The sequence below is a fragment of the Talaromyces proteolyticus genome (genome assembly GCF_021365285.1).
Source record: "Talaromyces proteolyticus strain PMI_201 chromosome Unknown BGW36scaffold_16, whole genome shotgun sequence".
Lineage (NCBI taxonomy): Eukaryota > Fungi > Ascomycota > Eurotiomycetes > Eurotiales > Trichocomaceae > Talaromyces > Talaromyces proteolyticus.
This window is the reverse complement of record NW_025764292.1, coordinates 488,711-515,416: the sequence shown is the minus strand read 5'-3', so window position 1 is coordinate 515,416 and position 26,706 is coordinate 488,711. Positions and strand designations below refer to the sequence as shown.

At 46.4% G+C, this 26,706-nt stretch overlaps 8 protein-coding genes across 8 annotated transcripts; 4 read left to right on the top strand and 4 right to left on the bottom strand.

Moving 5' to 3' along the window:
- Nucleotides 1-708: 708 nt before the first annotated feature.
- On the bottom strand, nt 709-2,337 carry BGW36DRAFT_365651 (histidine permease; the record flags this gene model as incomplete). The annotated part of the gene is made up of 1 exon (XM_046214673.1): nt 709-2,337. One exon carries the CDS (start codon nt 2,335-2,337, stop codon nt 709-711), a length of 1,629 nt encoding a protein of 542 aa, XP_046065545.1.
- A 2,199-nt stretch (nt 2,338-4,536) lies between these two features.
- Nucleotides 4,537-5,292, top strand: BGW36DRAFT_402145 (uncharacterized protein; the record flags this gene model as incomplete). Its single annotated transcript, XM_046218834.1, has 4 exons — nt 4,537-4,882; nt 4,967-5,118; nt 5,149-5,178; nt 5,200-5,292. The coding sequence occupies 4 exons, from the start codon at nt 4,537-4,539 to the stop codon at nt 5,290-5,292; spliced, it is 621 nt and encodes a 206-aa protein (XP_046065544.1).
- A 493-nt stretch (nt 5,293-5,785) lies between these two features.
- On the bottom strand, nt 5,786-6,457 carry BGW36DRAFT_433881 (uncharacterized protein; the record flags this gene model as incomplete). Its single annotated transcript, XM_046221335.1, has 1 exon — nt 5,786-6,457. One exon carries the CDS (start codon nt 6,455-6,457, stop codon nt 5,786-5,788), a length of 672 nt encoding a protein of 223 aa, XP_046065543.1.
- A 2,841-nt stretch (nt 6,458-9,298) lies between these two features.
- On the top strand, nt 9,299-10,233 carry BGW36DRAFT_433880 (putative peroxisomal membrane protein; the record flags this gene model as incomplete). Its single annotated transcript, XM_046221334.1, has 6 exons — nt 9,299-9,313; nt 9,376-9,491; nt 9,552-9,578; nt 9,635-9,845; nt 9,903-10,126; nt 10,176-10,233. The coding sequence occupies 6 exons, from the start codon at nt 9,299-9,301 to the stop codon at nt 10,231-10,233; spliced, it is 651 nt and encodes a 216-aa protein (XP_046065542.1).
- Nucleotides 10,234-12,601: 2,368 nt separating this feature from the next.
- BGW36DRAFT_433878 (uncharacterized protein) lies at nt 12,602-13,064 on the bottom strand (the record flags this gene model as incomplete). Its single annotated transcript, XM_046221333.1, has 2 exons — nt 12,602-12,761; nt 12,847-13,064. The coding sequence occupies 2 exons, from the start codon at nt 13,062-13,064 to the stop codon at nt 12,602-12,604; spliced, it is 378 nt and encodes a 125-aa protein (XP_046065541.1).
- A 1,903-nt stretch (nt 13,065-14,967) lies between these two features.
- BGW36DRAFT_261037 (putative ureidoglycolate hydrolase) lies at nt 14,968-15,867 on the top strand (the record flags this gene model as incomplete). Its single annotated transcript, XM_046210070.1, has 1 exon — nt 14,968-15,867. A coding segment is annotated over one exon (900 nt), but the record flags the coding sequence as incomplete, so codon positions are not given.
- An 87-nt stretch (nt 15,868-15,954) lies between these two features.
- On the bottom strand, nt 15,955-19,144 carry BGW36DRAFT_77566 (putative DNA mismatch repair protein Msh1). Its single transcript, XM_046222580.1, has 2 exons — nt 17,796-19,144; nt 15,955-17,744 (listed from the first exon to the last, which is right to left on the bottom strand). The coding sequence occupies exons 1-2, from the start codon at nt 18,691-18,693 to the stop codon at nt 16,042-16,044; spliced, it is 2,601 nt and encodes an 866-aa protein (XP_046065539.1). The 5' UTR covers nt 18,694-19,144; the 3' UTR covers nt 15,955-16,041.
- A 472-nt stretch (nt 19,145-19,616) lies between these two features.
- Nucleotides 19,617-26,441, top strand: BGW36DRAFT_309202 (putative pre-mRNA splicing helicase; the record flags this gene model as incomplete). Its single annotated transcript, XM_046212391.1, has 4 exons — nt 19,617-19,654; nt 19,706-24,339; nt 24,415-25,861; nt 25,916-26,441. The coding sequence occupies 4 exons, from the start codon at nt 19,617-19,619 to the stop codon at nt 26,439-26,441; spliced, it is 6,645 nt and encodes a 2,214-aa protein (XP_046065538.1).
- Between the last annotated feature and the right edge of the window lie 265 nt (nt 26,442-26,706).

Sequence of the window (26,706 nt, the reverse complement as noted above, 5' to 3'; positions counted from 1 at the left end):
GAAAGAGAGCCTCAGATGTTGTCCCTGGCAAACTAAAAGCACCAAAATAGCATTCAGTTGGCTCCAATAGGAAGCGTCACGGGTGTTATCGTGCCCTAATCACATAACGCGCACATTTCCTGGCAGCAGGCCTAGGATAGGACACCGGCCACGTTACCGAACTGCAGTTGCCATAGTGGAAATTTACCCAGAACAAGGAATGGGGGGGTTTCTTTGATCTAACAAAGACCTTGTGGCTTCCAAGGCAGGGACATCCACTTCGGTGTCTTTTTCAACATCGGCCTCGAAGAGCCAAAGCGGGTAGACGCTGTGTGTGCATCAGGAGATCCTACGGACCAGACGAGACGCTGGCTAAGACACATTGAGAAGAATCTAAGGCTCTGTTTATATGTTTAAGTTTCCATGGGCGCTCTGGGAATCGTCTTAAATCTAACTTTGTTCGAATCCCATGCACTGAAAATGTGCGATTGAAGCTTCTTGCTATCGCTATCCTTTGAGGTAAATCAATTAAAGAAAGCCTCGGTGAGTTTAACTATTATCTTGATAGAGCTACATGTATACAGTCTCTACATAATTGACGAGAGCGTAAGGATCATAGGTTCCTACCATGCTACCATTTTGATTAAAAGACAGAAATTGAGATTTTCATATACTCTAAAATAAATGACGGTGATTGTCGACCGAACGACTTTGTCCATGAAATTAATTTTAAAATTTTGAATCTCCGGCAAGGACCTTGAGAATATTGAATCTGAACCTACTGCGAGGTTCTGTTGCGTCAACAGTATCATCGACATAATACCTGCGACCAGTGTCTAGGTCGATATCCGCTGCTTTGATCCAGAACGACCCGCGATAGTAGATCTTAGAGGCGATGAACAAAATAACAATGGCAACAACGGATATATAGTTCGCAAAGAAGTTCTTTGCACTTGAGCTTTCTCCAAGAGGCCAAACAGCTAAGTAAAACTCGACTATGACAAGCAGCAGACACCACGTCAAGCCGTAAATTGAGCCCCATGGCCATGTCCAGGTCCTCCATGGCAAATCGTTTATGGAGCGCTTTTGTTCTTTCCATGCCAGTCGAAACCTGATATGGCAGAGGAATATCGTGCCCCAAAGGTAAAGGATACAGAGCGCTGTGAGACTAGAAAACCAGCCAAAAATAGTCGCGCCGGACTCGCTGACATTGAGATAACTAAGTCCACCACCAATGAGAAAAGTAAGCACAATCGCCGCCCACGGGCGCCCTACTCGGTCACATTTTCCGAAAATTTGAGGGGCCATGTTAATATTTGCTAGACCAACCAAAGTACGTGTAGCGATGTATGCTTGGGCATTGCCAGACGAGAGCACACTGATAAATATCACGGCATTCATGGCGTGTGCAAGTCCAGGAACCCCAGCATTCCGGAAGGCGATGACAAAAGGGCTGGCATTAATGCCTTGGCCGCCGAATAAATCCTTGTCCTTGGGAGAAACAGTAATGGTTACGACTAAGGAGCCGATAATATAGAACGCGCTCAGACGAAGCCAGATGGTATTAACGGCCCGCGGAACAGATCTCTTAGGGTTGCGGGCTTCGGCCGCAACAATGCCTCCCATCTCAGAGCCTCCCATGGCAAATATGCATGTGCTCATCACAGAAAGAAACCCTTTAAAGCCGTGGGTAAAAGGCATTGAGTTCCAATATTCAAAGCCGGTCTTGTGGTGGTTTGGTGCCCCGCCTGCACTTATCACGATACAGGTGATGATCACAATGATGATCCAAAACAGTTTAATAGTGGACATTGCCGCCTCAACTTCACCAAATACCCGGACGGCACAAACATTGATAAGGAGAATAACGACCAGAAATATAGAAAGCCAGGCTGCTTTGGGTACTTTGTCTGTCCAAAAACTGAGGACAGTAACGACACCTTGAAGTTCATTTGCCAGCGTAATCGAAGCCGAAAACCAATAAGCCCAGCCAACAGTAAAGGCCGGGGCAGCATCGATGAACTTGCGCGTCCATTGCGGGAAAGCAGAGGCCAAGGGATAGAGGACAGCTAGCTCTCCAATGGCTTGATTGAGCGCCCAGGCAATTGACCCAGCTATACAGTACCCAAGAAAAATGGCAGCCGGACCGCCGTCAATTAGGGACGAACCAGACCCCAGCCAAAGGCCCATTCCAATAGAGGCTCCTACTGAGAACATGAGTAGATGGCGCGATTCGAGCGACCGAGCCAGTCCCGAATCACTGCCCACAGGTTGCATGTAGTAGTCAGTCATGTCGCCTGTTTCGGTGGCGTGCGGAGAGAGTGCTGTCTCTGGTTGGTTCTCCTTGTCGTGAGCCATTTTCTCCATCACGACGTTGTCTTTACGGGGGGCTGAACAAAATGGATTTCTTGATTGCCTATCTAAGATTGGTTTTGTAACTGCGTAAGATGACAGTCCAGATGTATGTTAGATTAGGCTGTCTTTGAACTATATGCTGGAAGAGGCAATATTGCGGTTAAGTATACAGACCGATACTGTTGTAGCTCCCTCGTGGAGATGAATACGAATATATAGATAAATTTTGACCATCCTCGGTAAAAGCTTGCGTTGCACACCTCTGGGAATGTGCTCTGAGTCAGTAATCAGTAATGTTGGGGCACGGACAATCTTGTTTTGCGATCAGGGCTGGTTGACTTGAGCCCGGCAGCTGAACCGGCCAAGCTCGAGTGATAAGAACCACAATTCGATACGACTAATTGAACAGATAATTTTAGGCTTATCATTGCACTCTTATGAGGCAAGTTGCAGCCAATGATGGTGCCTAGAAAGCCTAAAATTGTAACTCAGATATCACACCTGCGTACAAGTTATGCGGGTAAGTAGCTTTGTCCTACATTCCGGCGCGACGCCGTCATTTTCGATGCTACATACCTGGCAGTCATAAAAGAAAACCTGTGTAACACCGCGCAAGGCTCGCTCAAAGCATCTGAAGCTATATCAACGTTATTAGTACTGCTGAAGGGGTGGAATTTCAGCAAAATTCCACCGTTCAGTCCTAGCATTATGGTGAAAAGAAAGACGAGAAGGTAAATTCAATGTTGATACAAATGGGCTGCCAAAAATTCGAGATCTCATCCCCATTTTTGCGTCCAAGGACAGGAAAGCCGTACGTTCGGTATTTTACGTGATGTAGCTATCCGTGATGCATGATATGGGTTACATGTATTCACGAAACAGGTTTTTGAGGGAAATTCAGCATAAGAATAATTAACAAAACGTCCCGTGATTGTCGGTATTTACTATTAATTTTGAATTTCAGCCCTTTTTTTTTAACAGTTGACCACCTCAAGATCCAAGAGATAGACCTGGATAGGTTGGATGGTGACTTTTAGCATGCTTGGGCAAAAGGTGTGCAGGAAAGGACCTCAATTTCTTCCCCCAAGCGTCCGATGTCTCGATAATCTCGAGGTTCCGGGGGTACAATATGTAAACTGAATTCATTCGAATAACCGCCTTTAACGTATATATAACCCCAATAAGACTTTCTATACCCAGCCCTTTGATCTAGATGAAGCCTTAAAATGGATGTTGACGTTGAATTAAATTGTGATAATATTTTCTCACCTATGCCGTGAACAAATATTCAAAACACACTACTCCAATACAGACTGATCAATCCTCCCCACAGTTGCCGAATCATAGTCAATATTTTCGAAGACGTCAATTGATATCTGCAGCGTGGATGGCATCCGAGGTTTTCCGCCACGTCTGTACTGGGCCAAAAGGAATTATAATATGGGTTAGCGAAAATTAGATATCCCGACGACACTGGTGCTTTAGATAGGGCTTCTACTTAGGTTGGCCATACATATGCGGCTACAATCCTCAAAATGCCTGCTAAATTTTGAGTAGATCAAATAGTGATGTGCCAATACGAGTCACAAGATCATACATATGGTCTGACGTACAACATATTAGCAACTTCTTTGGAATTACAAATATCCAGGCCCTCGGGCGACTTGTTCTTGATTCAAATAACGAAAGGATCGCATTCTGAGCGATCGCCAAGTATAAGTCGATCGGCTGGTACTCATGCCGATGAGTGTGCCAGCAGAACTCTAATGCATCCATCCTCCAGTGCCAAGTTTTCAAAAAACCATTTCCTGTCGTGAATCTCTATCTACTTCATGGGGCATCAATTGATAAGTCCTGGCAACTTCTTACTAGTCGGCAATATCATATCAATAAAAAATTAGCCGAGATCCATGTCAAAAACTAGACTTTGAGTTTCTTTGTTAGAATGAAGTATATAAGATCCCATCCGGAGTGTAGCAATGGTACTGAACGGGCCGGTTTGCATCGCATCCGGTCTTATCAACTGACCTTATCACCAACATGAATGGCCATTACGATAGGTCCATGCTGGAGTCATGTGTGAATATGAACGTCTTGATTCATAAACAAACAAGAATCGCAATTAGCATGAATGGCGATGCATAGTTGGCTTATTGTAAAGCAAAAGGAAGCGTCCGCAGTTCACCACTAAATCGTTCAACGATGGATTCGAAGTCCCTAGTTCCCATGCGCTACGAGCTTTTACCTCTGGGAAATATCAAGCCGCAAGGTTGGGTCAAAGACCAATTGCAGCTTTCAGCAGACGGTCTGGGTGGCCATTTGTTCAAATTCTATCGCTTCGTCAAAGATAGCACCTGGATGGGAGGAACCGAGGAATATAGTCCCTTGCGAGAATCGGCTCCCTATTGGTACAATTACATCGTGCCGCTGGCCTATAGCCTCGACAATGAGGATCTGAAAGACCAGGCCAACAAGTTTCTCACTCGACTACTCGATCATCAGCATGAAGATGGTTGGATCGGCCCCGAGACGACCAATGCAACACGAGGTATCTGGGCCCGTTGCTTAATTCTCCAGGGGATGATGAACCATGTCATAGCAGAACCAGAGAAGCGTCCTTGAATCTTGGAAGCTATATTGAGGTTTACCAAATTGGCTCACTGTATGCTATCAGACAATTTCACTGGATTTATTCCTACCGATGGGGATGAATTCGACACCCAGAAATTCGGTCAGGCTCGGGCACATGAACGGTCGACCACGCTTCAGTGGTTATATGAGCAGGTTGAAGCAGGCTATAAACCGCTGATATAGGATACTATGGACCTCATGTGGAAAGGAGGAGTCGTAGCAGAACAAGACTAGTCAAAGTTCTTTACAGAGGATCAGTTTCCAATTGCCCCTTCCGTGAATCCTGCCATAAACTTTCAGCATGGAGTCAATCTTATTCAAGGTTAGAATTGGTTTTCTCCCCACTCGTGTCATTAGCAGATATCTGAAATATGCATCTCAGGTCTACGATACGTGCCACAGCAGTACCGCATGCATGGGGATACAAAGCTGGTATCCAATGCTAAACGAGCGGTTGATATGACTTTTCAGTATCATGGAACCAGTGCTGGCTCAATCACGAGCGACGAATATCTCGGCAGTTTAGATCCACATCGCAGGTCAGAGCTCTGCGTCGTGGTGGAGATCCTATTTACATTTGCATATTTATATCGACTGTGGGGAGACACATCGTTTGCTGATCGTGCCGAACTTGCTGCCTTCAACGCCTTGCCGGCTGGAATAGTCCCCGACTGGTGCGTTGTTGACGCATAACTTGTAGCTTGGGACATGTATCTAGCCTAAAATTGTTACAAGACCGCTGTAAAATTAAACTCAAACTTGATATTGGATTTAGATTTATCATCTCAACTAATTTTCAAGGGAATACAACGCTCGTCACTTATTGTACTACATAAGCATGATACTCCCTATAGAGGCCGTCAAGTCTTGACTGCATCTCTTCTTCCGAGTAAGGCTGGGGCTCTGGTTGACTAAGCCACTTTTTGATAAGACGACCGCATTTTCGCCTTAAGTTTTTGATCTTTTTTTTACGTGTAGGATCAGTGACACTCTTCCAAACGTCTAGATTTAGAAGATTGCTCCTCATGTTGATCACCTCTCCCATTGTGTCCGACATCTCTCTTCGAAAAATTCCGGGATTATTCTCATATCTCTTGTTGAAGGCTTTGTCTAGATCAGAAATCTGCAGCCTGTGATTGGATAAGAAACTCAAGTTTTTTGTTGACAAGGAATCAAGAAATGAAAGGTCAAATTTAACATTTGCCCCATGGACGAGTTGGTTCCTTTGGCGATTGTCCGGTCGTTGGCCTGAGGGAAGAAATCGTAAGAGCTCAGGGATACGAATTAGCTGCATCTCGCTTTCGAAGGATTCGTTATCCGCTTTGAGAGATTCGTTATCCGCTTTGAGAGATTTGATATCCGCTTTGAGAGATTTCATATTAGCTTTGAGAGATTTGGTTTCTTGTTCTCGGATTTCGGCCCTACTTTCAAGGGCATCAAGTCTTTCCTGGATGACATCGACGATGCTAAGACCTTTATCATTTCCAACCATTCTCGATTTCCGTCGTATTCGAATGAGCTCGTTCGGAATGAATGTGTTTCGCAGATAGTCTTTGATAGTACTCTCTGTAGGAGAACTCGGCAAAGTAAGATTGTTGAAACAGCCCACCCAATGCTATATATACTTGATTAGAACAAGCTTTTTGCCACATGCATAAAGAACTCAGAGCTCGGAGGTTATTTTTTGTAACATACTTGATTTTGATCATTTGTCGAGGAAGAAATTTGAGCCCCCATCTTTCAATGTAAGCCCAGTGATCTCTTTTTCGTTTCTCTGTTCTTTCGTTTCTCTAAAAGATTCCAACAGTTTTGTTAAATGAGGTAAGTCAGTCAGCAAATATCATAAATGCAAGCAGACTTTCTGAGATAGAGAACGAGTAGGCGAGAGAATGGAGGGAAAAGAACTTCTGATTAGAAAATAGGCAGAATGAAGAAGAATAAAACTCAGGACAAGATAGTCAGATTAACTGCTTCTAAGAAATCATCTGCTCTCCATGATGTTCACCAGTATCTCAGCCTGAGTGGGGATAAGAAACAAAGCCAATTCTCCCACGCGGTCAGGGTTTTCAAACGAGCATTAAAGACGCCGCTCTTTATGTCTCTACAGAATTGTTTCATTCATATGTTACACGTATAATGAATTTTTGATATACAGTCTTCCTTGCAGAGATAATTTCTATTGAAAAGAAAGTTGGGAAATGAACAGTTATTGCTAAAAAAGGAATGGATTGACAAGAAAAAGGATTGTTGAATTTCTAGTAGACCAAATCAGGAACAGTGTAGAATAGTAGAGATGCTTTGATACTTTATTATCACATCTGTTTAGGTACCACCAAGAGCCTCTATTTCATTTTTCTTTAACTGAACTAATTCGGATTTTACAGTTCAATGAACAGCAAATGCATTTCGTTAGGAACGAAATAATCCTCATGCTCTTTATTGATAATACCATTACTTTTTATCACCAGACCAGAGCATTCGATTAACATCTCTAAGGTGATTTATACGAATGTATGTATATTCCAAGCCTAGCAAATCCATTGCTCTCATAATTAATATTTCACCAGATATGGAAACTACTATGTAAGATAAATAACCTTCGCGTGTATATTGGGTTTTTGGAATGATAAACTTTAGTATTTTCTTTTTATTAGAACTTGTTAGTTGGTAGTCTCACTGTAGTGGCTCGCAATGCCCATACTTTCAAGGCGAAGCCGAGCTCGCTTCAAGACGACCCGGCGTCTCTTATCTCAGATTGTGAATGATGATCTGGCGCGGAAACAGTGAAAGTTGATGGGGTGACCGAGTAGAAGTTCCCCATGCTAGCCAGCGATCATGGAAATTTAGAAAAACCTGAAAGCTGGGTCGAGGCGGTCTTGCTACCAGGTACATCTATTGATGACGCTAGTATGTCGAGAGGAAGGTACCGAGTATAGTTCTGAGAGGTGTGCCTACATGGAAGGACGCTGTAAGTCTGTATCAGCCTCGAATTCCCCGTACTTAATTTGGCACGTTCATCTATTAAGTAGCCGTTATAGACGAAGCACTACCTACGTTGTCGTCGGATACAGACTCTTGAATGTCGTCAATAATGGCCACTCAGTTTACCTCCAGATTCCCAGCAATTGTAGCGTACTTGCAGTCAGTTCGAGACGGTTAGCAAAAATTTCATATACATAGCGTAGGAAAAAGGTCCAAGAATATGTTTTGTATCAACTAGAGAGACGCTTGGGTTCCATGTGACCGAAGTAGATTTATCGGGACCACTGCGAGATTCAACAAGCGTTGCAACTTTACCTTTACGATAATACATAGCCGGCTTCCCTTTACAGATACTGGAGAGAATTTTCATTTTACTTCATCTCAGGAAACAATAGTAGAACAACGGCGGGATTGTGTACTGATGGTTTGGCTTGTAGTCGTGTTTTAAATTTTCAAATAATGCCTATATTTTTCAAGTATTAAATTTAGCCAAGGTAATAAATAAATAAGTGGCAAAAATTGCCACGGCATTCCACATGGAACGCAACTAATCATACTTCTCATCAGCCACATTACCCTTCTTACTTCGGGATGGGTCATGTTCAGGTAAATTCCTTGATTCGATCAGATTCAGCACGTGCTTTCATCTTAACGTTTTGCCCTAAGGCGATCCAGTACCGGTTTGTCCTTAAGACATTCGCCGGTCCTATATGTGGGGGGTCTTCAATGTTTGGTGTGGACCTTGTCCAACACCGGTTTTTGACACTATCTAGCGTCGGTCCGTTGCTACACATACAATGATGTGCGCCATAATGGGGACGTGAGTCCCAGAGTCGAACCCATCCGTCGTGCAAAACTCGGTCTTGTGGTTGGTGTGAGTCGCGCGAGTCGACCAGGGTTCCTTTAAAGGGAGTTGGTCGGCCTCTAACCAGTTGGCCATGCGAGAACACCGTGGTGGGGGTTTCGCCAAAATAGCGGTCTATGATACTATTTACCTGCAATGCAGCCCTAAGCAAGCCCTAAGCCCTAAGTATTTGGACCGATACGGAAGGTTATTTCTGCCCGAGGATTCGGGCACGGCACAGGTCACGTGTCATGACGTCGGACCGGAATCAAGCGCGGCAGCTTCACATGCCGAGGATGTTGATTTGCAGGCGCAAGTGCCAGTCCCCACGATATCTCCCTATTGCTACTGTTTTTGTTAATGTTACCATGTCCGGCTCTTGATTCTTATCTCCTGAAGACTACGAAAACACCCCGGCGATTTATGAGGCTCGTTTATGACGCCTTGCTGATTGTGTTTAGTCGAGTTGGTCTACAGTAGTAGACCAAGACTTCTGCCGAGGAAGCCATGGATACCATCATGGTGAGTGCTGCGATACAACCAGCGATAGAAACCCCGCTGACTCGCATTCTTTCAATCGATAGGATAAACTCGATGCTATAGCACTAAATCCCGATCTCAAACCGCTCCTAACCCTCCTCAAAGCCGCCCGCAATGGCGCTGTGTATGGTGCAAAAGTCCGCTTTCCGCATGCTCTAGTGTAAGCCAACACGTCGAGAATAGGTGCAAGGTGATACTGATGGGGGTTTTCCGATCGCAGCATGATTTTTCTTTTCCGATCAGGAACGTGAGGCTCTCTTTTCTGAATGTTTGTTCGTTCTTGTCCGCTCATATCGTTAAAAGGTTCCGCGAAAAGATAAAACTCGTCCTGAAAGCGACTCGCCAACACGCCCGCAATCTGGCCACCTTTGCCGTTGTCTACAAAAGCACCATGTTTGCTATGAAATACCTGAACCCAACCGGACCAAAGGAAGGACCATACGATACCTTCTTCGCCGGTCTTCTCGGCGGATACATCGTCTTCGGTCGGAATCCAGGTAGCGTCAGCCAGCAGGTACGTCAAACTCACAATACCATGACCGATTGATTGAAATATTCTGACCGCATACAGATCGTCATATACGTCTTCGCTCGCGTCGTCCTTGCCATCGCCAAACTTTCCGTCGAACCAAACATGCACCCGCTCTCATCCCTCATTTCACCCGAAACCCGAACAAGGATTCAAGATAACGCATGGCCGGCTTTTGCCAGTCTCAGCTGGGCCGCCGTTATGTACGTCTTCCGCTGGCATCCAGAGACTATTGTCAGCAGTCTTAGGAGTAGTATGACTTATATGTAAGTTCCTATCTTTTCTTCGTTCTTAATGTTTTGCTAATTTGTGTAGTTATGTGGATTCTGACCACTGGACCTCATTCCATAACTTGTTGATACATAACAAATGAGGAACTGTAGCATAGAGCAATCCTTGGGCGTTTGGTGTTGTGGGCGAACCTTGTCTTTCCTGCTGGCTGGGGTTAGTATACATCTAGTTATATGCACGTTCAACTCTTTCGATTCTTATTCGTATTGGGTAACTTGGTAGTAATCTTCAGACTCTAGTAGCTAACCCTAGACATTAAGTCTGATCGCATTTATCACCTCTGATTCCTTCTCTGATAATTCGTTGATAACTTGGTTCTTCCTTATGCATATTGCTTTGGCTCGCACCAAAATCGTCTGATCGACATTCGGCCGGTTGCTAGATCTTACTTCCAAACATAGGACCAAAAATATAATACCAATGCTCTTAAGACATTTTCTAGCAATTATATCCGGGCCGCAGCTGCGTGCGACTACCAGGGTTTCAGGCCGCCCAATGCGGCAAGTCGAGCGTCTCAGGCCAACCCTCACACCCAACCCTGCAATCAGGCTGTAAAACCAGTGAAGTCTCACAATTCTTATCTAAACATACAAACATCTACTTTCAGAAACCGCGAAATCACATAACTGATAGTCTCGGCCTTGCGGCGATACTGAGACGGTTTCGTCTTGAAATGTGCCGCGTCCCGTTTTACTTAGCGTTGGCGGTTGATATGGCGTATTATCATTATGATGGCTTGCTTGGGACAGGAACAGTTGCAAGTATAGAGATGCACCTATCTAGGTATTAGCTACTGAACATATTTTGTCTCAAAATATATGATTTGCAGGATCTATAGCTAGCCATGGGGTTGATTTAAGAAGCGGCCTCGACCTGCTAATTCCTATTCTCAAATATCATTCCTCACTAACAATTTTCACATCGTTCTGTTATTAGTTTTCTTAATAAAATACCTGTTATTCTCTCTCATTTATTCATCATCTGCTGGTCAGAACCAACTTATTTCTTTCTACATACAAAATGCGTCTCGCTCAAGCCGCTGGCATCCTAGCCCTAACCTTCCTCAGCGCATCCCCCTTCCCAGGCGTTGAAGCAAGATTCGACGTTCCCAACTTCCGGGGCGGATTCGCAGTATGCTTCCTCTTTATTTTACATATACTATAGTTTTCTTCTTTATTTTCCCCTTTTCTATGCTAGGTATCTGACAGGTTGTACGGTGACAGGGAAGCGGGTCAAGTCTCGCCTCTTCGCACGCTGTGCGCGCCTACGCAGCCGATGTCGCAGCGAAACGGGAACCGGAGTTTTACCATGATGATGCGTACACCGAGCCCCCAGTGTTTGGACGCAGGAGTCAGTTAGATGCGAGGCGGAAGCATCGTGGGCAGGGGAAAGGGAAGGGTGCTGCTGGTGCTGCTGCTGGAGTTGGAGCCGGTGCAGCCGCTGGGGCTGCTGGGGCTGAAGCTGGCAAGGGTCGCGGTGGTGCCAAACCCTCCAGCACTGCTGCTGCTGCTGCTGGTGGTGCTGGAGCTGGGGCCGGTGCAGCCACTGGGGCTGCTGGGGCTGGAGATGGCAAGGGTCGCGGTGGTGCCAAACCCTCCAACACTGCCGCCGCTGGTGCTGGGGCTGGTGCTGGAGCTGGAGCTGGAGCTGGAGCCGGTGCAGCCACTGGGGCTGCTGGGGCTGGAGATGGCAAGGGTCGCGGCGGTGCCAAACCCTCCAGCACTGCCGCTGCTGGTGCTGGTGCTGGTGCTGGTGCTGGTGCTGGTGGAGCTGGAGCTGGAGCCAGTGCAGCCACTGGGGCTGCTGGGACTGGAGATGGCAAGGGTCGCGGTGGTGCCAAACCCTCCAGCACTGCCGCTGCTGGTGCTGCTGCTGGGGCTGGAGATGGCAAGGGTCGCGGTGGTGCCAAACCCTCCAGCAGTGCAGTGGCTGTCGCAGCGAACGGAGCTGGCTCGACAAACCCCGATGCTGGCAGCATATCAGCCCTTCAAGGTGCAGGAGCAGCTGGTAACAATGCGGCAGCTAGCCCGGCATCGTCAAATACTGGCGGGAAGACCGGTGAAGATGAAGCTCTTACTAGCGTTCTCGGTAGTCTATTTAACTGAAAGATGAGATTTAGGGCTATGGATGAGGGATGGTACAACAATCCTAATAATTGTGGTGACGTTGAGCTAGAATGCCAACATGAAAGGCATTTCTTGTGCTCTATCAAAGAGAAGTTGCTATGCGCCTGGTGCGTGGGTGGCCTGTCTATTTTTGGTTCAATTACTCACATCTGGCGGGGGTTTTTTGATATAGGTTTATTTATGCTACATAAACTGGAAATGAAACATCAATGATAACTAGAGTTTGATATTGAACTACACAAAATTTATCAGGGCATTCGCCTCCGAATGCCTTAGGAAATCCTATCTAAAGGTGGATGGTGAAAGTAAACCGTCAGTTTTATATCACGTAGACTCATAACTCAACCCAACAAGACTCATAGAAGAACTATTCCGAGAATGAAGTGGTGAAGACTGAGGAGAAGTCACTGATTCACTAGATACGTGCGCAACAGCAGTCCAGGACCCAATTTGTTGTATGTCTTGGTTGACGTCTATGGCTTGTCTAGATAAAGTGAGCATACCTTATCGATAGAACAAATGATACATATCTCAGAAGGCTGAGAGATAAGAAGAACTCTCTGACATACTGGGTCTGGACAACCATCAAGATATCTTCATGCTCCGAGTCAGTCAATTCGGTTGGAATGGTCTGGCTGCCAGCGACTCCAGGTCCATTTGACGCTGTTTCGTGGTTGCCTTTGGATATATCAGAGATTCCAGACGAGTGGTGGGTGTCTGATGGGGTTGATGGTCGTTTTGGCTTGGATGGGCCGGATGTTGCATATGAAATCGAGTCATCTACCATGGTGTTGGATGGGTTTTGAGAGAAAATCACAAAGTGGAAACAATAAATAATTTAGAGAGGAGCTTTTACATTTGTTTGATACTTGACATGTAGATGCAAGTAGATAGAACAAAAATAATGTGAAATTCCGGATTATCAGACCTATTTATGTCAAATCCTAAGCACAGAGTACCTACTCCTCAACAAAGCGGCTGCTTCTACGAGACCTCATTGCGATACCGAATGAAACGAAACAAGGACTCATGAGCAATATTCTCGTAATGGAAAATGTGCCCCTAGTAGGAGATGATTACGAATACGTATCAAGAGTAACCGAGTAAGAAATATCTAACAACTTTTTCGTCAATGTTGAGTAACATTTCGTTTATGCAACCTGTCAATGTATCTTCAAAAAATTCCTATCATGCTTATATTATACTTTTGCAATGCGTGTGATGTATTCATCGAACGCTGGGACCGACTGCACCGGATTCTTGCAGAATGATGTCTAGCAAGGAGTGCTAGCGGTCAGGATACGCTGACTAAGTTTACCTACTGTCAAGATGTAAGTATCCGTTGGCTTGAAATTTGCTCTTGCGGAATTCGTCAATTTTGACCCATTTATTTGTATTTGTATTCTTGTGACAAGGGTTGGAGGTCAACTGGTCTAGACTGAATTTTCGGTAAAACTTGACTGATATGGACATAAGCACTGCGTTGGATGCTCAAATCTAGTATATACCCGGTCTTCCACGCTGAAGTCTGTCCCCCAGAGATAATGTTTTAAACTGGACTGGGCTGTATCCTGTAACAGTACATAATTAATTAGATATCAATTGCTAATAGATACACAACATTGAACCGGTTACATTCGGTATATCCGTATAACAGCAATCTTGCTCGTTAAGATGACGGCCAATGTACTCGCGCTGAAGCAGTTTTCGCATAAGTGCGATCACCATGCTATCCAGCGGTAATGTAAACCAAACAATATCATAAACCAGAATGAATCCCTTGCCCATTTAAGCAGTACAAGACGATTGTTGTATCACAATCGACAGACCACAAAACATTGTCTCTTCCAGTTTCTGACAGGTCAACTGGTAAATATGTACGTGACAAAGAATCGGGGGCTATCTTAATGCTACATGTAGTCTTGCATGCATTAGACAAAGACAGAGGTCACTCACGTATATTGTGCAACGATCACGCGATCATTTACATTTGGTCAATTTTAAAACCATTTCCTCTAAACTTCTATTAGAAGCTATTGCAGCCACTTTGGTGGTAAAATTATGTGTAACTGTAAGCCATATATAGTCACCGAAGTGCAGAAAAACATCAACGATATATGGGAGGAATCGGCAAAAGAATTGAAAACTCCGAAGTTGTGTGATCCAAGCCAAGTTTCGTTTGCATATGGCAGGTTTGAGCTGATATTAAACGTCCAATGTAGATTGATTGCTTTCGTCAACTGCATGTGTTGATACCTTGATGCGAGTAGCCGGATTTACGACACTAATTGATAGATAACTAGCTGATGATTTGCAATATTAGTATATTGGTACAAGAAACGTGGCAGTCCAAATCAGCGAGACCATAAGGCTAATCATCGACTGACGTGTGCCAATCCTATCCGAAGTATTTACCCGAGTGAGAGGTGTCAGCAGATGGCCACAGAAAGACCAAAAATGCGCATCAATTGTCAACTTGAGGTGTAATGCGGTATGGGCTGGAAGAAGCTAAATTGGGCGGCGGCGGAGCTCTGCGCCGCAGGTCCCCACCAGTGCTGATCATTCTCATTCTTCCTGGCGGGGAGCCAGAGAGCTTCAACTGCGATTCTTTTCTATTCCTCATCCGTACAATATTATCCTGCTCATACGGAATCGTATTAGCCAGCCTGCGTGAGAACAACATGCCACCGCCAACGCTGATATCCCCCCCACCGTTCCTCCGCGTCAACCCCGAACCTCTGACGCATCAGGCCTTCGCCCCCTTTGGCACGGTCATATCGACTCCATTCCCCCGAGATCTCACCAGTGCCCCCAATAACCTCCCCTCCCTAGAGCTTCCTCACCCGGTCCCCGCAACCCCCGTCCACGCGAACCAAGGCTCAGCCGTCAAAATCAGCCCCATCACGCCGCTCGCCAATGGCTACGAGAACGCCTGCCCCAGTGGGCAAGCCGCACAAGCTCGATTGAGCATGTTTGCTTGCTTCCCACGCAAACCGCGCCGCGTGTCCAGCCAGGACCATCCCAAGGGCCATGTCTTTGATGTGCGGATCCTCGAGCGTCACCCCTTCACAACTCAGACGTTCATCCCATTAGATCTGTCGAGCCAAAAACGCGTGATCCGCGATAGAGAACCAGATAAAAAAAGCCACGAGTGGCAGGGGTACGGGGAAGGGGATGTGGATATTCTTCTTGATGGGGTAGCGCAGCAGGAAGAGGAGCAGGAAGAACCGCTTTATCTGGTCATTGTAGCGCCGACGTTGAAAGGACAGGCTGCTGCGGCGACGACGCCGGGGGAGAATGATGCGCAAACTCGAGTATTGGTACGTAATCCGCCGGATCTAGAGAATCTGAGGGCTTTTGTTGCTCGTGGTGGACAGGCCGTTACGTATGGAGCTGGTACGTGGCATGCACCAATGGTGGTGCTCGGTTCGAGACGGGTTGATTTTGTTGTCGCGCAGTATGTTAATGGTGTCGATGATGAGGACTGCCAAGAAGCTGCGTTTACGGATGGGATAATAATTGATCTGAAGAGTCTGAGTGAAGAGGAGGATGACTTGTTAGATGACATAAAAAAGTTGTCTAAATTGTAAGAGTGTTAGAATATCGTTACAAGTATTGTACAGGAGGGTATCAAATAATAGAAAGTTAATGTACATCGCTGGTGCTGGGGGTATATATGAAACTAGAAATCAAGTTCGAGATAAGAATCTTGGTGTTGTTGTTCAAGCGCCGTCACTTAGCTTGAGACTATTTTTGTTCTCATTCTACTGGTTCTTGGAGGATCGCAGATCGCGCAGTACATCTTGCGCCACAGAAATTGCGCGCTCTGGAAGCCCAGCAAGTCGAGCTACCTTCAGAGCATGCGACCGTCGATTGACTCCTCTCCGTAGTTTGTGCACAAATGAAAACGAACCGGAGGGGTTCTCTTTGATATCGGTGCAATAAGTACCCAGTTTCTCAAAGCCAGCAGACATATCAGCTAGAGCGTGGAAGTGTGTGGCGAATAATGTCCGGCATTGGTTCACATGGTACAGGTGATGCAGGCAAGCGAACCCAACGGCAGTTCCATCTTCAGGTGTCGTGCCTCGTCCAACCTCATCCATGATGACGAAGGATCGAGAGGTAGCTTGTTTCAGAATAGCCGCCGTCTCGAGCATTTCCACCATGAAGGTCGACTGGTCCCGGAAGAGGTCATCGGCTGCACCGATACGGCTGAATATCTGGTCGACGATGCCAATCTCTGCGTATTCTGCAGGTACGAAGGAGCCCACTTGGGCTAGGATAGTAATTAGTGCATTCTGTCGTAGAAACGTGCTTTTACCCGCCATATTTGGTCCTGTGATGAGCCATACACGCTCTTGATCATCAATAAAACAGTCGTTACTGACAAATGGTCGACCTTGTTCCTCCAGCCCTAATTTGACGGTAGGATGTCTGCCGCCAACGATGCGATGTGATGTGGATTTGTTTAAAATGGGACGCACCATTTGCTGCTCTTCGGCCAGGGTAGCAAATGAGCATGCGACGTCCAGCTCGTCCATAACGGCTGCGTTGCGACGGATTTTTACAAGATTAAGAATCACTGCTCGACGCAAGTCCTCGAATATTCGTTGTTCTTCAGAACGGATATGTACCCTTGCCTGATCAATTCGCGCTCCTAATTGGGACCACGCTGGCAGATAGAAAGATCGAGTGCTCTTTGTTGAAGAGACGTTACGGGTCACACCGAGTTCCTCCAATGCTTGCTGCGATATTTTTGCTGCTTTCACGTGGCAAATATAACCAAGGCCTGGTGTCCATTTGAGTGTCAATCCAGATGAGCCGACTTGTTCTTGCAAGCGGGTAGTAAGATCAGCTTTTTCTGTTTTCAAGCCATCAAGGTCGTCATGTAGCCTTCCTAAGGTAGGACTGGCATCGCGTCGCATTATCCACGTGTCGACGTCCCCTCTATCGGATTCGACTGTGACTCCTGGTCGACCGGTCGTTTTGAAACGAACTTTTCTAGGCATCGAATTAATATCTTCAGGGAGACCTTCACTTAGGGCAACTTCTTGTGCGAGGCCTGCAGCTTCGGCAGCATTGCTTTCTTCGATGCGCTGCTGTTGCTGTAGCCCTTCTTCGTCAATGGCAGCTAGTATTTTTTCTGCAAGCTCTGTTGGGCCATCAAGAAGCATCCTGTTCATCAACGCACTCATACTTTTACGATATGATTCAGGGATAGAACCTGTGAGGGTTTGCTGGTCTGATAATACGCGACGAACCTCACGAGAGGCTTCGATAGCCCTCGATAAGCATATCAAGTCATCGGGATCTCCTCTGCCTAATGTGAACTTCTGCACCAACCTTTGTGAGTCGTAGCTCCGTTTAAAAAGTTGGACAACTGTTTCTCGTATTTCCTCATTCTCAATAAAATAAGCGACGAGATCTAGGCGCTCATTTATGACAGATGAAGAGGTTGATGGAGAAGCTAGAATGACTGGTTAGAGATTGTTGAGAAGCGTGTGGGACACGGTCTTACTTAGTCTATCCCGAAGAAGTCGGGCACCACTTTTCGTGGAGGTTCTGCGCACGGCATGAAGCAAGCTACCCTTGCCTAAACCATCTCGAGCAGTCTCCAGAATTTCTAGCCCTCTGAGAGAGTTGCGGTCTATTCCCATCGACTCCTCTAAATGTCGCTGCCGAGGTGGTTGTAACTTCATGTCAACGCCTTGGAGTTGAATACGAACATACTCGAGGAGGCTGAAACCGGCGGCCACCTCTTCACTAGTGAATATTGACTCCAAGTCTGGTGAGACAGGAGCCTCTAGCATAGGCGTCCATTCTGACATTGGTTTGGAAGTCTGTGGGGCATCGAAGAAAGTAAGAAGCTGGTCATCTATGCCTACAAGCATTCGCAGTTCTTGCCCCAAGAGATTTTGTAGGCGTTGGTCGGCTACAATCTCCCGTGCACCAATGCGAGCAATCGCCGATGGCAACATCTGGCTTGTAGTGACTTGAGTGTAAAAGTCCCCCGTAGATAAATCCATCCAGGCGAGTCCAACCCGTTGGGTACCTGAGGAGAGAATGTGAGTTGCAGCAGTATTTTGTCTATCATCGCCGTTCTTAGGACCAGGAAAATCAGTATTCACGTATATTGACAAAAGAAAGTTATTCTGTGACGTGTCGATAAACTTCTCGTCGATCAGAGTGCCAGGCGTGATGACTCTGGTCACCTTTCGGTCGAACAAAAGTCCCCCAGATTTCGACTTTTCCTCAACTGGATTCATAAACTCTTCGCTAATTGCCACGTATTTATTCAGATCTTGCACGAGCACTTTAAGGAAGCGATCTAGCTGAAAGAAAGGAAAACCAGCCATTGGGACTGGGCCTGCATTGGTCTTTTTCGATGCGAGTTTGATATTGAGGAGAGGTGCCATTTCTTCTGCTTGCTCAAAATAAAGCTTCTCTCATTAGGAGCATATCCACTTGTCCTCAGCACGCAAACATACCTCGTAGAAGCCTCCTACTCGCGTTAGGACAATGCAGTTCTTGAATTTCTCCATGTTGTTCCTGTGTCCTTGCACAACGGTAGGATAACGAGGTGCATCATCGGAGCCATCATCGTAAGCTTCAAGCTTCAAAGCACCTTGTGGAAGGTCTTTCAACTTCGTTTTCGACGTCTTCTTTGCGCCTCTTGTGAAGGTTGCTGGTGTCTGTGTATATGGAGCTCGAAAAGTGGGCCGTCGTCGCGCATTCGCGCATATCGTTCTAATGGTGCTCTCGCGAGAAGTAGCAGGAACCCCGAGTACGACAGATTTAAAGCCCGTATTGATTAGCCATCTGCCATGAGAAGCTCGGACAAGCATGGTAATGGTTTGTCATATCAGCTATCTGATATTGTGAGCTGGTGTTTTCATGCTTTTCTTTGCTGATGGAAAATCCCCACACTGCCATTACCACCAATCAGCGTTACCGGCAGAATCGCAAAAACCTCCACCGCCCGAACCTTCCCAAGTTTGTCTTTTCAACGTTCAACTTTCCCTTGCCATATATCCCCGGCGGCTTTACCATCCAACACTCCTGTCCGCATTCTAGCTGCAGGAGAATGACTATTTAATAAGTGGAAAGCTTTATTTACGCCGTGCTTGACAGCTGGAAGCTCGAAGCTGTCCAACGCGCCACCGGTGCGGAGCTCAACATTGAGCGGCAAGAGTTTTCAATACCTTGCGACAAGAACGTCTTGAGTGATTACCGTGACGCCATTCACTCATTCAGCGGTTCTGGGTCTCCCAATCTGTTCTTCCTTCTAGCAGTATAACACCTATTTATAAGCAAATTAACAATTGAATCAGTCGCCAAAATGGCGGACCCTAACAATGTCGCGCAATATAAATACTCGTGAGTTACACACTCGGCGCACGGTGGAAAAGTGTTCCTAATGATTACTAGGGCGATGAGTAACTTGGTTCTCCAAGCCGATCGTCGATTTATTACGCGCCCCGGAGATGATGCTACAGGTGACCCAGAGTCCCTTGCTGGTCGGATCAATATACGAGATATGGGAAACCGAATCGCTCGCGACGAAGCACCGAAAAATAAAAAAATCGCGACAGGGAATGTTGATATTGAACGAGGCGCTATCGCCGAAGGCGCAGATGTCTTAGAACGCGAACAACGCAAGAGGAAGCGCGGGGAGCAGGATCAGCTTCGAGGAGCCGGTATTCTTTCAGCAGCTGACATGGTTATCGAAGGCCTCAAATATCGCCCGCGAACACCGGCCACTAGAGCGACCTATGATTTGATTCTCACAATGACTGCCAATCATCTTGGAGATGTCCCTCATGAGGTTGTGCGAAGTGCGGCAGATGCCGTTTTGGAGACGCTGAAGGACGAAAACATGAAAGACTTCGATAAGAAAAAGGAAATCGACGATTTGCTGGGATCAACAATGAACCCTAAAGAATTCAATGAGCTCGTCAATTTGGGCAAAAAGATCACCGATTACGACGCGCAGGACGAAGATGAAGATATGGAAGATGGTGCTGCTGGAGAGAATGAAGCCGAACTTGATGAGAGACAAGGTGTTGCAGTCGTTTTTGATGAATCAGACGAAGAAGAGGGTGCTCTCCGACGCATTGATGAGGTACGCGATGATGATGAATCCGATGAAGACGCCTCTGATATCGAGGATCGACCTGGTGCCGAAGAAGCTGCCACAGCTGGTGGCGCTGCTACGGACAAGACTGGCCTTGATGAAGACGAAGATATGATCTTAGACAGTGGCGGACTGACAGGCGCCAAAGTGGCCGCTGCGTCAAAAAATCTTGTCCCAGTTCGTGACATCGATGCTTATTGGCTACAACGACAACTGCGCGCGATCTTCCAGGATGAGCATCAAACAACTGAGGCGGCCCGATCAGCTTTAGATATTCTCGATGGCAAGACTGATGAAGGAGGCGAGCGACAAATTCGTGACATTGAAAACGATTTGATGGAATTGTTCGACTACGATCACCCAGATCTGGTTACGACACTGGTTAGAAACCGAGACAGAATTGTATGGGTTACCAAATGGCGAAGGGTTGCAGAGGACAATGACGCCCGTCTTCTTGTGGAGAGTGAGATGGTAGAAGCAGGCCACCGTGACATACTGGATCAGATTCTTGGACGAACCGGTACTGCAGAAGAAGGTCAGCGACCGGGAAAAAAGATTAAGATGGATTTAATGGATCTTGATCTTCCAGCTGCCCCAGATGGAGCCCAACCAACAGAAGCCAAGCCTCCACCGGGCGGCCTGTTGCCAACTCGTCTGATTAACCTCGAATCTTTGAAATTTGACCAAGGAAATCACTTGATGACTAACCCCAATGTCAAACTTCCTCAAGGCTCCACGAAGAGAACTTTCAAGGGATACGAAGAAATACATGTGCCACCTCCCAAATCAAGGCGCGATCCTGGAGAAAAGAATCTTCCCACGACCGAGCTCCCAGATTGGGCCCGAGTGGGCTTTGGCTCATCCAAAGAACTTAATCGAATTCAGACCAAGTGTTACCCTACTGCCTTCCACGATGATGGCAATATGCTTGTCTGCGCTCCCACTGGTTCTGGAAAGACCAACGTCGCTATGCTAACAATGCTCCGTGAAATTGGCAAGAACCGCAACCCGGAGACTGGAGAAATCATGCTGGATGACTTCAAGATCGTGTACATCGCCCCACTGAAAGCTTTAGTCCAAGAACAGGTCGGCAACTTCAGCAAACGTTTAGAGCCGTACGGTATTCGCGTATCCGAGTTGACTGGTGATCGCCAACTGACGAAACAGCAAATTGCTGACACTCAAGTCATTGTTACTACCCCTGAGAAGTGGGATATCATCACTCGGAAAGCAACCGATTCCAGCTATACGAAGCTTGTTCGCCTCCTCATCATTGACGAAATTCATCTTTTGCACGATGACCGTGGACCGGTGTTGGAAGCTATTGTGAGCAGGACTCTACGTCAAAGCGAAACCACGGACGAGCCGACCCGAATTGTCGGGCTATCTGCAACACTCCCTAACTACAGGGATGTGGCTAGTTTCTTACGCGTGGACGCTACAAAAGCTTTATTCCATTTCGATGGCTCTTATCGCCCCTGCCCATTGAGGCAAGAGTTCATCGGCGTTACTGACAAAAAGGCGATCAAGCAATTGAAAACAATGAATGACGTTTGCTATAACAAAGTCTTGGAGAACTGCGCCAAAGGTCATCAGATGCTTATATTCGTGCATTCCCGCAAAGAGACAGCCAAAACCGCTCGGTATATCAGAGACAAGTCTATCGAAATGGAAACAATCGGCCAAATTTTGCGCAGCGATGCAGCAAGCCGGGCGATTCTTGCCGAAGAAGCTGAGAATGTTGACGATGCTGCTCTCAAAGATATCCTCCCTTACGGGTTTGGTATTCATCATGCTGGCCTTTCTTTGGCTGACAGAGATTCGGTAGCAAGTTTGTTCAGTGATGGCAGTATTCAAGTCCTTGTCTGTACGGCCACGTTGGCCTGGGGCGTCAATCTTCCTGCTCATACGGTTCTTATCAAAGGAACCCAAGTCTACTCTCCAGAGCATGGATCTTTCGTTCAGCTAAGCCCTCAGGACACCCTGCAAATGTTGGGCAGAGCGGGTCGTCCGCAGTATGACACCGAAGGTCTAGGTACCATCATCACCACTCAAAATGAGTTGCAATTCTATCTTTCTCTTCTTAACCAACAGCTTCCAATCGAAAGTCAGTTGATCAGCAAACTTGCCGACAACTTAAATGCCGAGGTCGTACTTGGCAACATTCGCAACCGTAACGACGGGATGGAATGGCTCGGATACACATATCTTTACGTTCGAATGCTTCGATCACCTGGGTTATACAGTGTCGGTGCTGATTACGCCGAAGATGATGTTCTGGAGCAAAAGCGTATTGATCTTATTCATTCTGCTGCCATTTTACTGGAAAAAGCTGGCTTGGTCAAATATGACAAAAAGACTGGCAAGCTCCAGTCCACTGAACTAGGACGAGTCGCCTCTCATTATTATATTAGCCATACCTCTATGCAGATATATAACCACCACCTTCAACCAGGTATCAGCACAGTGGAACTGTTCAGGATATTTTCGCTAAGTGAAGAATTCAAGTACATCCCAGTTCGCCAAGACGAGAAATTAGAACTCGCTAAGCTACTGGGTCGGGTGCCTGTACCTGTCAAAGAAGGCATTGAGGAACCTCACGCCAAGATTAATGTGCTTCTCCAAGCTTATATTTCTCGACTGAAGCTTGAAGGCCTGGCCTTGATGGCGGACATGGTTTACGTAACACAATCAGCCGGTCGGCTACTCCGGGCTATATTCGAAATCAGTCTCAAGAAGGGTTGGTCGTCTGTTGCTAAAACTGCCCTGAACCTGTGCAAAATGGCAGAGAAACGAATGTGGCCGACAATGACTCCCTTGCGCCAGTTCCCTTCATGCCCACGCGACATAATGCAAAAAGCGGAGAGAATTGACGTACCATGGCCAAGCTATTTTGATCTTGACCCTCCACGCATGGGTGAGCTCCTTGGTATGCCCAAAGCTGGTCGAATTGTGTGCGACCTAGTTTCTAAATTCCCACGTCTCGAAGTGCAAGCTCAAGTACAGCCGATGACTAGATCACTGCTCCGTGTTGAGCTCACCATCACCCCTAACTTCGTTTGGGACGACTCGATACACGGAGCTGCAGAAAGCTTCTGGGTTCTAGTTGAGGACTGCGACGGAGAGGAAATTCTTTTCCACGACCAATTTATGCTCCGCCGTGAATATACTCAGGGAGAGGTGACTGACCATATTATGGAATTCACTGTTCCCATCTCCGATCCTATACCTCCTCACTACTTCCTCCATATAACCTCTGATCGATGGATGCACTCCGAGACCAAGGTGGCAGTCTCATTCCAGAAGCTCATTCTTCCCGAGCGATTCCCTCCTCACACGCCTCTGCTTGACATCCAACGAGTACCCGTTCAAGCATTGAAACGTGACGACTTTAAAAGTCTCTATCCATGGCAAACTTTCAACCGAATTCAAAGCCAGGCTTTTAAGACATTGTTTGAATCCGACGAGGCAGTTTTCCTTGCCGCCCCAGTCAGCAGCGGAAAAACAGTATGTGCCGAGCTAGCCCTTTTACGTCATTGGGGACAAGGCAATTCTGGTCGTGCAGTCTATGTGGCCCCATTCCAGGAACTTGTAGACCAGCGGTTCAATGACTGGAATAAGCGACTGAGTCCTGTTGCTGGCGGTAAGACTGTTGTTAAATTAACAGGAGAAACGACTGCGGATCTGAAATTATTGGAGTCTGCAGATCTGGTGTTGGCGACACCTGTTCAATGGGATGTCCTGTCCCGTCAATGGCAAAGGAGAAAGAACGTTCAAACAGTTCAGCTTTTCATCGCGGATGAGCTTCATCTCGTCGGTGGACATCTGGGCTACACATATGAAATTGTTGTCAGCAGGATGCAATTTATCAAGTTGCAAACAGAGAGCGATATGAGGTTGATCGGTTTGAGTGTGCCGCTATCAAATGGTAAGTGAATCACGTTTATCTCCCGTCACATTATCTCCAACATCATAATTATTTATACTAACTTGTACAATACAGCTCGCGACATTGGCGAATGGATTGGGGCTAATCGCCATTTTATCTACAATTTCAGCCCAAGCTCACGACCCATTCCCTTGGAATTACATATCCAGTCGTACACTATACCTCACTTTCCCTCACTCATGATGGCTATGGCAAAACCTGTTTATCACGCGATAGCTCATCAGCTTTCACCTGATAAACCGGCACTTGTATTCGTCCCGAGCCGTAAACAAGTCCGGTCTACCGCCATCGACATTTTGGCTGCCTGTGTCGCAGATGACAACGAAGATCGCTTTCTCCACGCTGATGTCGATGAAATTGCTCCTCTACTTGAAAGACTGCACGAAAGGACGCTAGCCGAGTCTATCTCCCATGGCGTTGGTTACTACCACGAAGCTCTGAGCACCAATGACAAACGTATCGTTTCGCACCTATTCAGTATAGGAGCTATTCAAGTCATGTTGGCTTCTCGAGATGTTTGCTGGGAGATTGACTTTACTGCTCACTTGGTTATTGTCATGGGAACTCAATTCTTTGAAGGCAGAGAGCATCGCTACATTGATTATCCAATTAGCGAAATCCTTCAAATGTTTGGAAAGGCTTCGCGCCCTGGACAGGACAAAATCGGACGCGGTTTGTTAATGGTGTCCGAGACCAAGCGGCCTTACTATAAGAGATTCTTGGCCGAAGCTTTGCCTCTCGAATCAGGTCTTGCTTTGGCCCTTCACGACGCCTTTGTAACCGAAGTCAGCACCAAGACGATTGGTTCTACCCAGGACGCAGTCGATTGGATGACATATACCTATTTCTACCGTCGCCTCCTTGCCAACCCTAGCTTTTACGGTCTTACTGATGTTAGCCACGAGGGATTGAGCACATTTTTGTCCGAGCTTGTCGAAAACACGTTGAAAGAACTATCAGAAGCCAAGATCATTGATCTGGACGAAGAAGATGATAGTGTCTCACCATTGAATGCTGCCATGATCTCTGCATACTACAATATCTCTTTTATCACTATGCAGACATTCTTGCTATCTCTCTCTGCTCGCACAAAGCTCAAGGGTATTTTGGAGATCGTCACATCTGCGACGGAATTCGAATCAATCCAGATGCGTAGACACGAGGACCACATTTTACGACGAGTATACGAGCGAGTTCCCGTGAAGATGTCAGAGCCCGCTTATGACTCGCCGCATTTCAAGGCCTTCGTGCTGCTCCAAGCCCATTTTTCACGGATGCAGCTACCGATTGACCTTGCCAAAGACCAAGAAGTTATTGTTGGAAAAGTGCTCAACTTACTTAGTGCATGTGTGGACGTTTTATCATCAGAAGGTCATCTAAATGCAATGAGCGCCATGGAGATGTCTCAGATGGTTGTTCAGTCAATGTGGGACCGGGATAGCCCTCTCAAGCAGATTCCTCACTTTACTCCCGAAGTTATCAAGGTGGCGAATGAGTTCAAGTATGTACCTTTTGAATCTTTATCATGGACCTTAACTAACAGATTTGATTTTAGGATCAATGATATCTTTGAATTTATGGAAGCCATGGATCCTTCTGAGAATAAAGACTACAATACTCTCATCAAACGTCTTGGTCTGGACAATAAACAGCTGGCCCAAGCCGCAGCATTCACAAATGACAAATACCCAAATATTGAGCTTGACTTCCATGTTGAAGACCCTGAAAGCATCACTGCAGGCGATCCGGCCTACTTGAAGATCAAGGTCGAACGCGACATCGAGGAGGACGAGGAGCCTGATACCTCTGTCCATGCACCATTCTACCCCAACAAGAAAATGGAAAACTGGTGGTTAGTCGTCGGCGAGGAGAAGACAAAGAGCCTTCTTGCAATTAAGCGCGTCACGATTGGTCGCCGACTGGAGACGCGTTTGGAATATATTGTGCCGACCCCTGGTGAACATGAGTTGACGCTCTACTTAATGAGTGATAGTTATGTTGGTGTGGACCAAGATCCAACATTCACCGTCACCGCAGCCGAGGGAATGGATGAAGATGAAAGCGAGGAGGAAGAGGAGTGAGCACGATGATGCTGATACATGTAACTGAAGACTAGAAATTTTTGCATGTAACATTGAGTGGTTTTTATATTTATTGCTTTCATGTAATCTTAAGGCGTAGTTTATGGATACAGGCCGGATACATTAAAATATGTTTTTTCGTTCAAAATATATCCCTCCCCATCCTAATGTTTGTGCTGTTTACATCTCTATTTTGCTATATTGAGGGCCAACATGGTTCCTTGGTATAACGTGGTAGATATCTAGTGGCAACAGGGACTCAGAG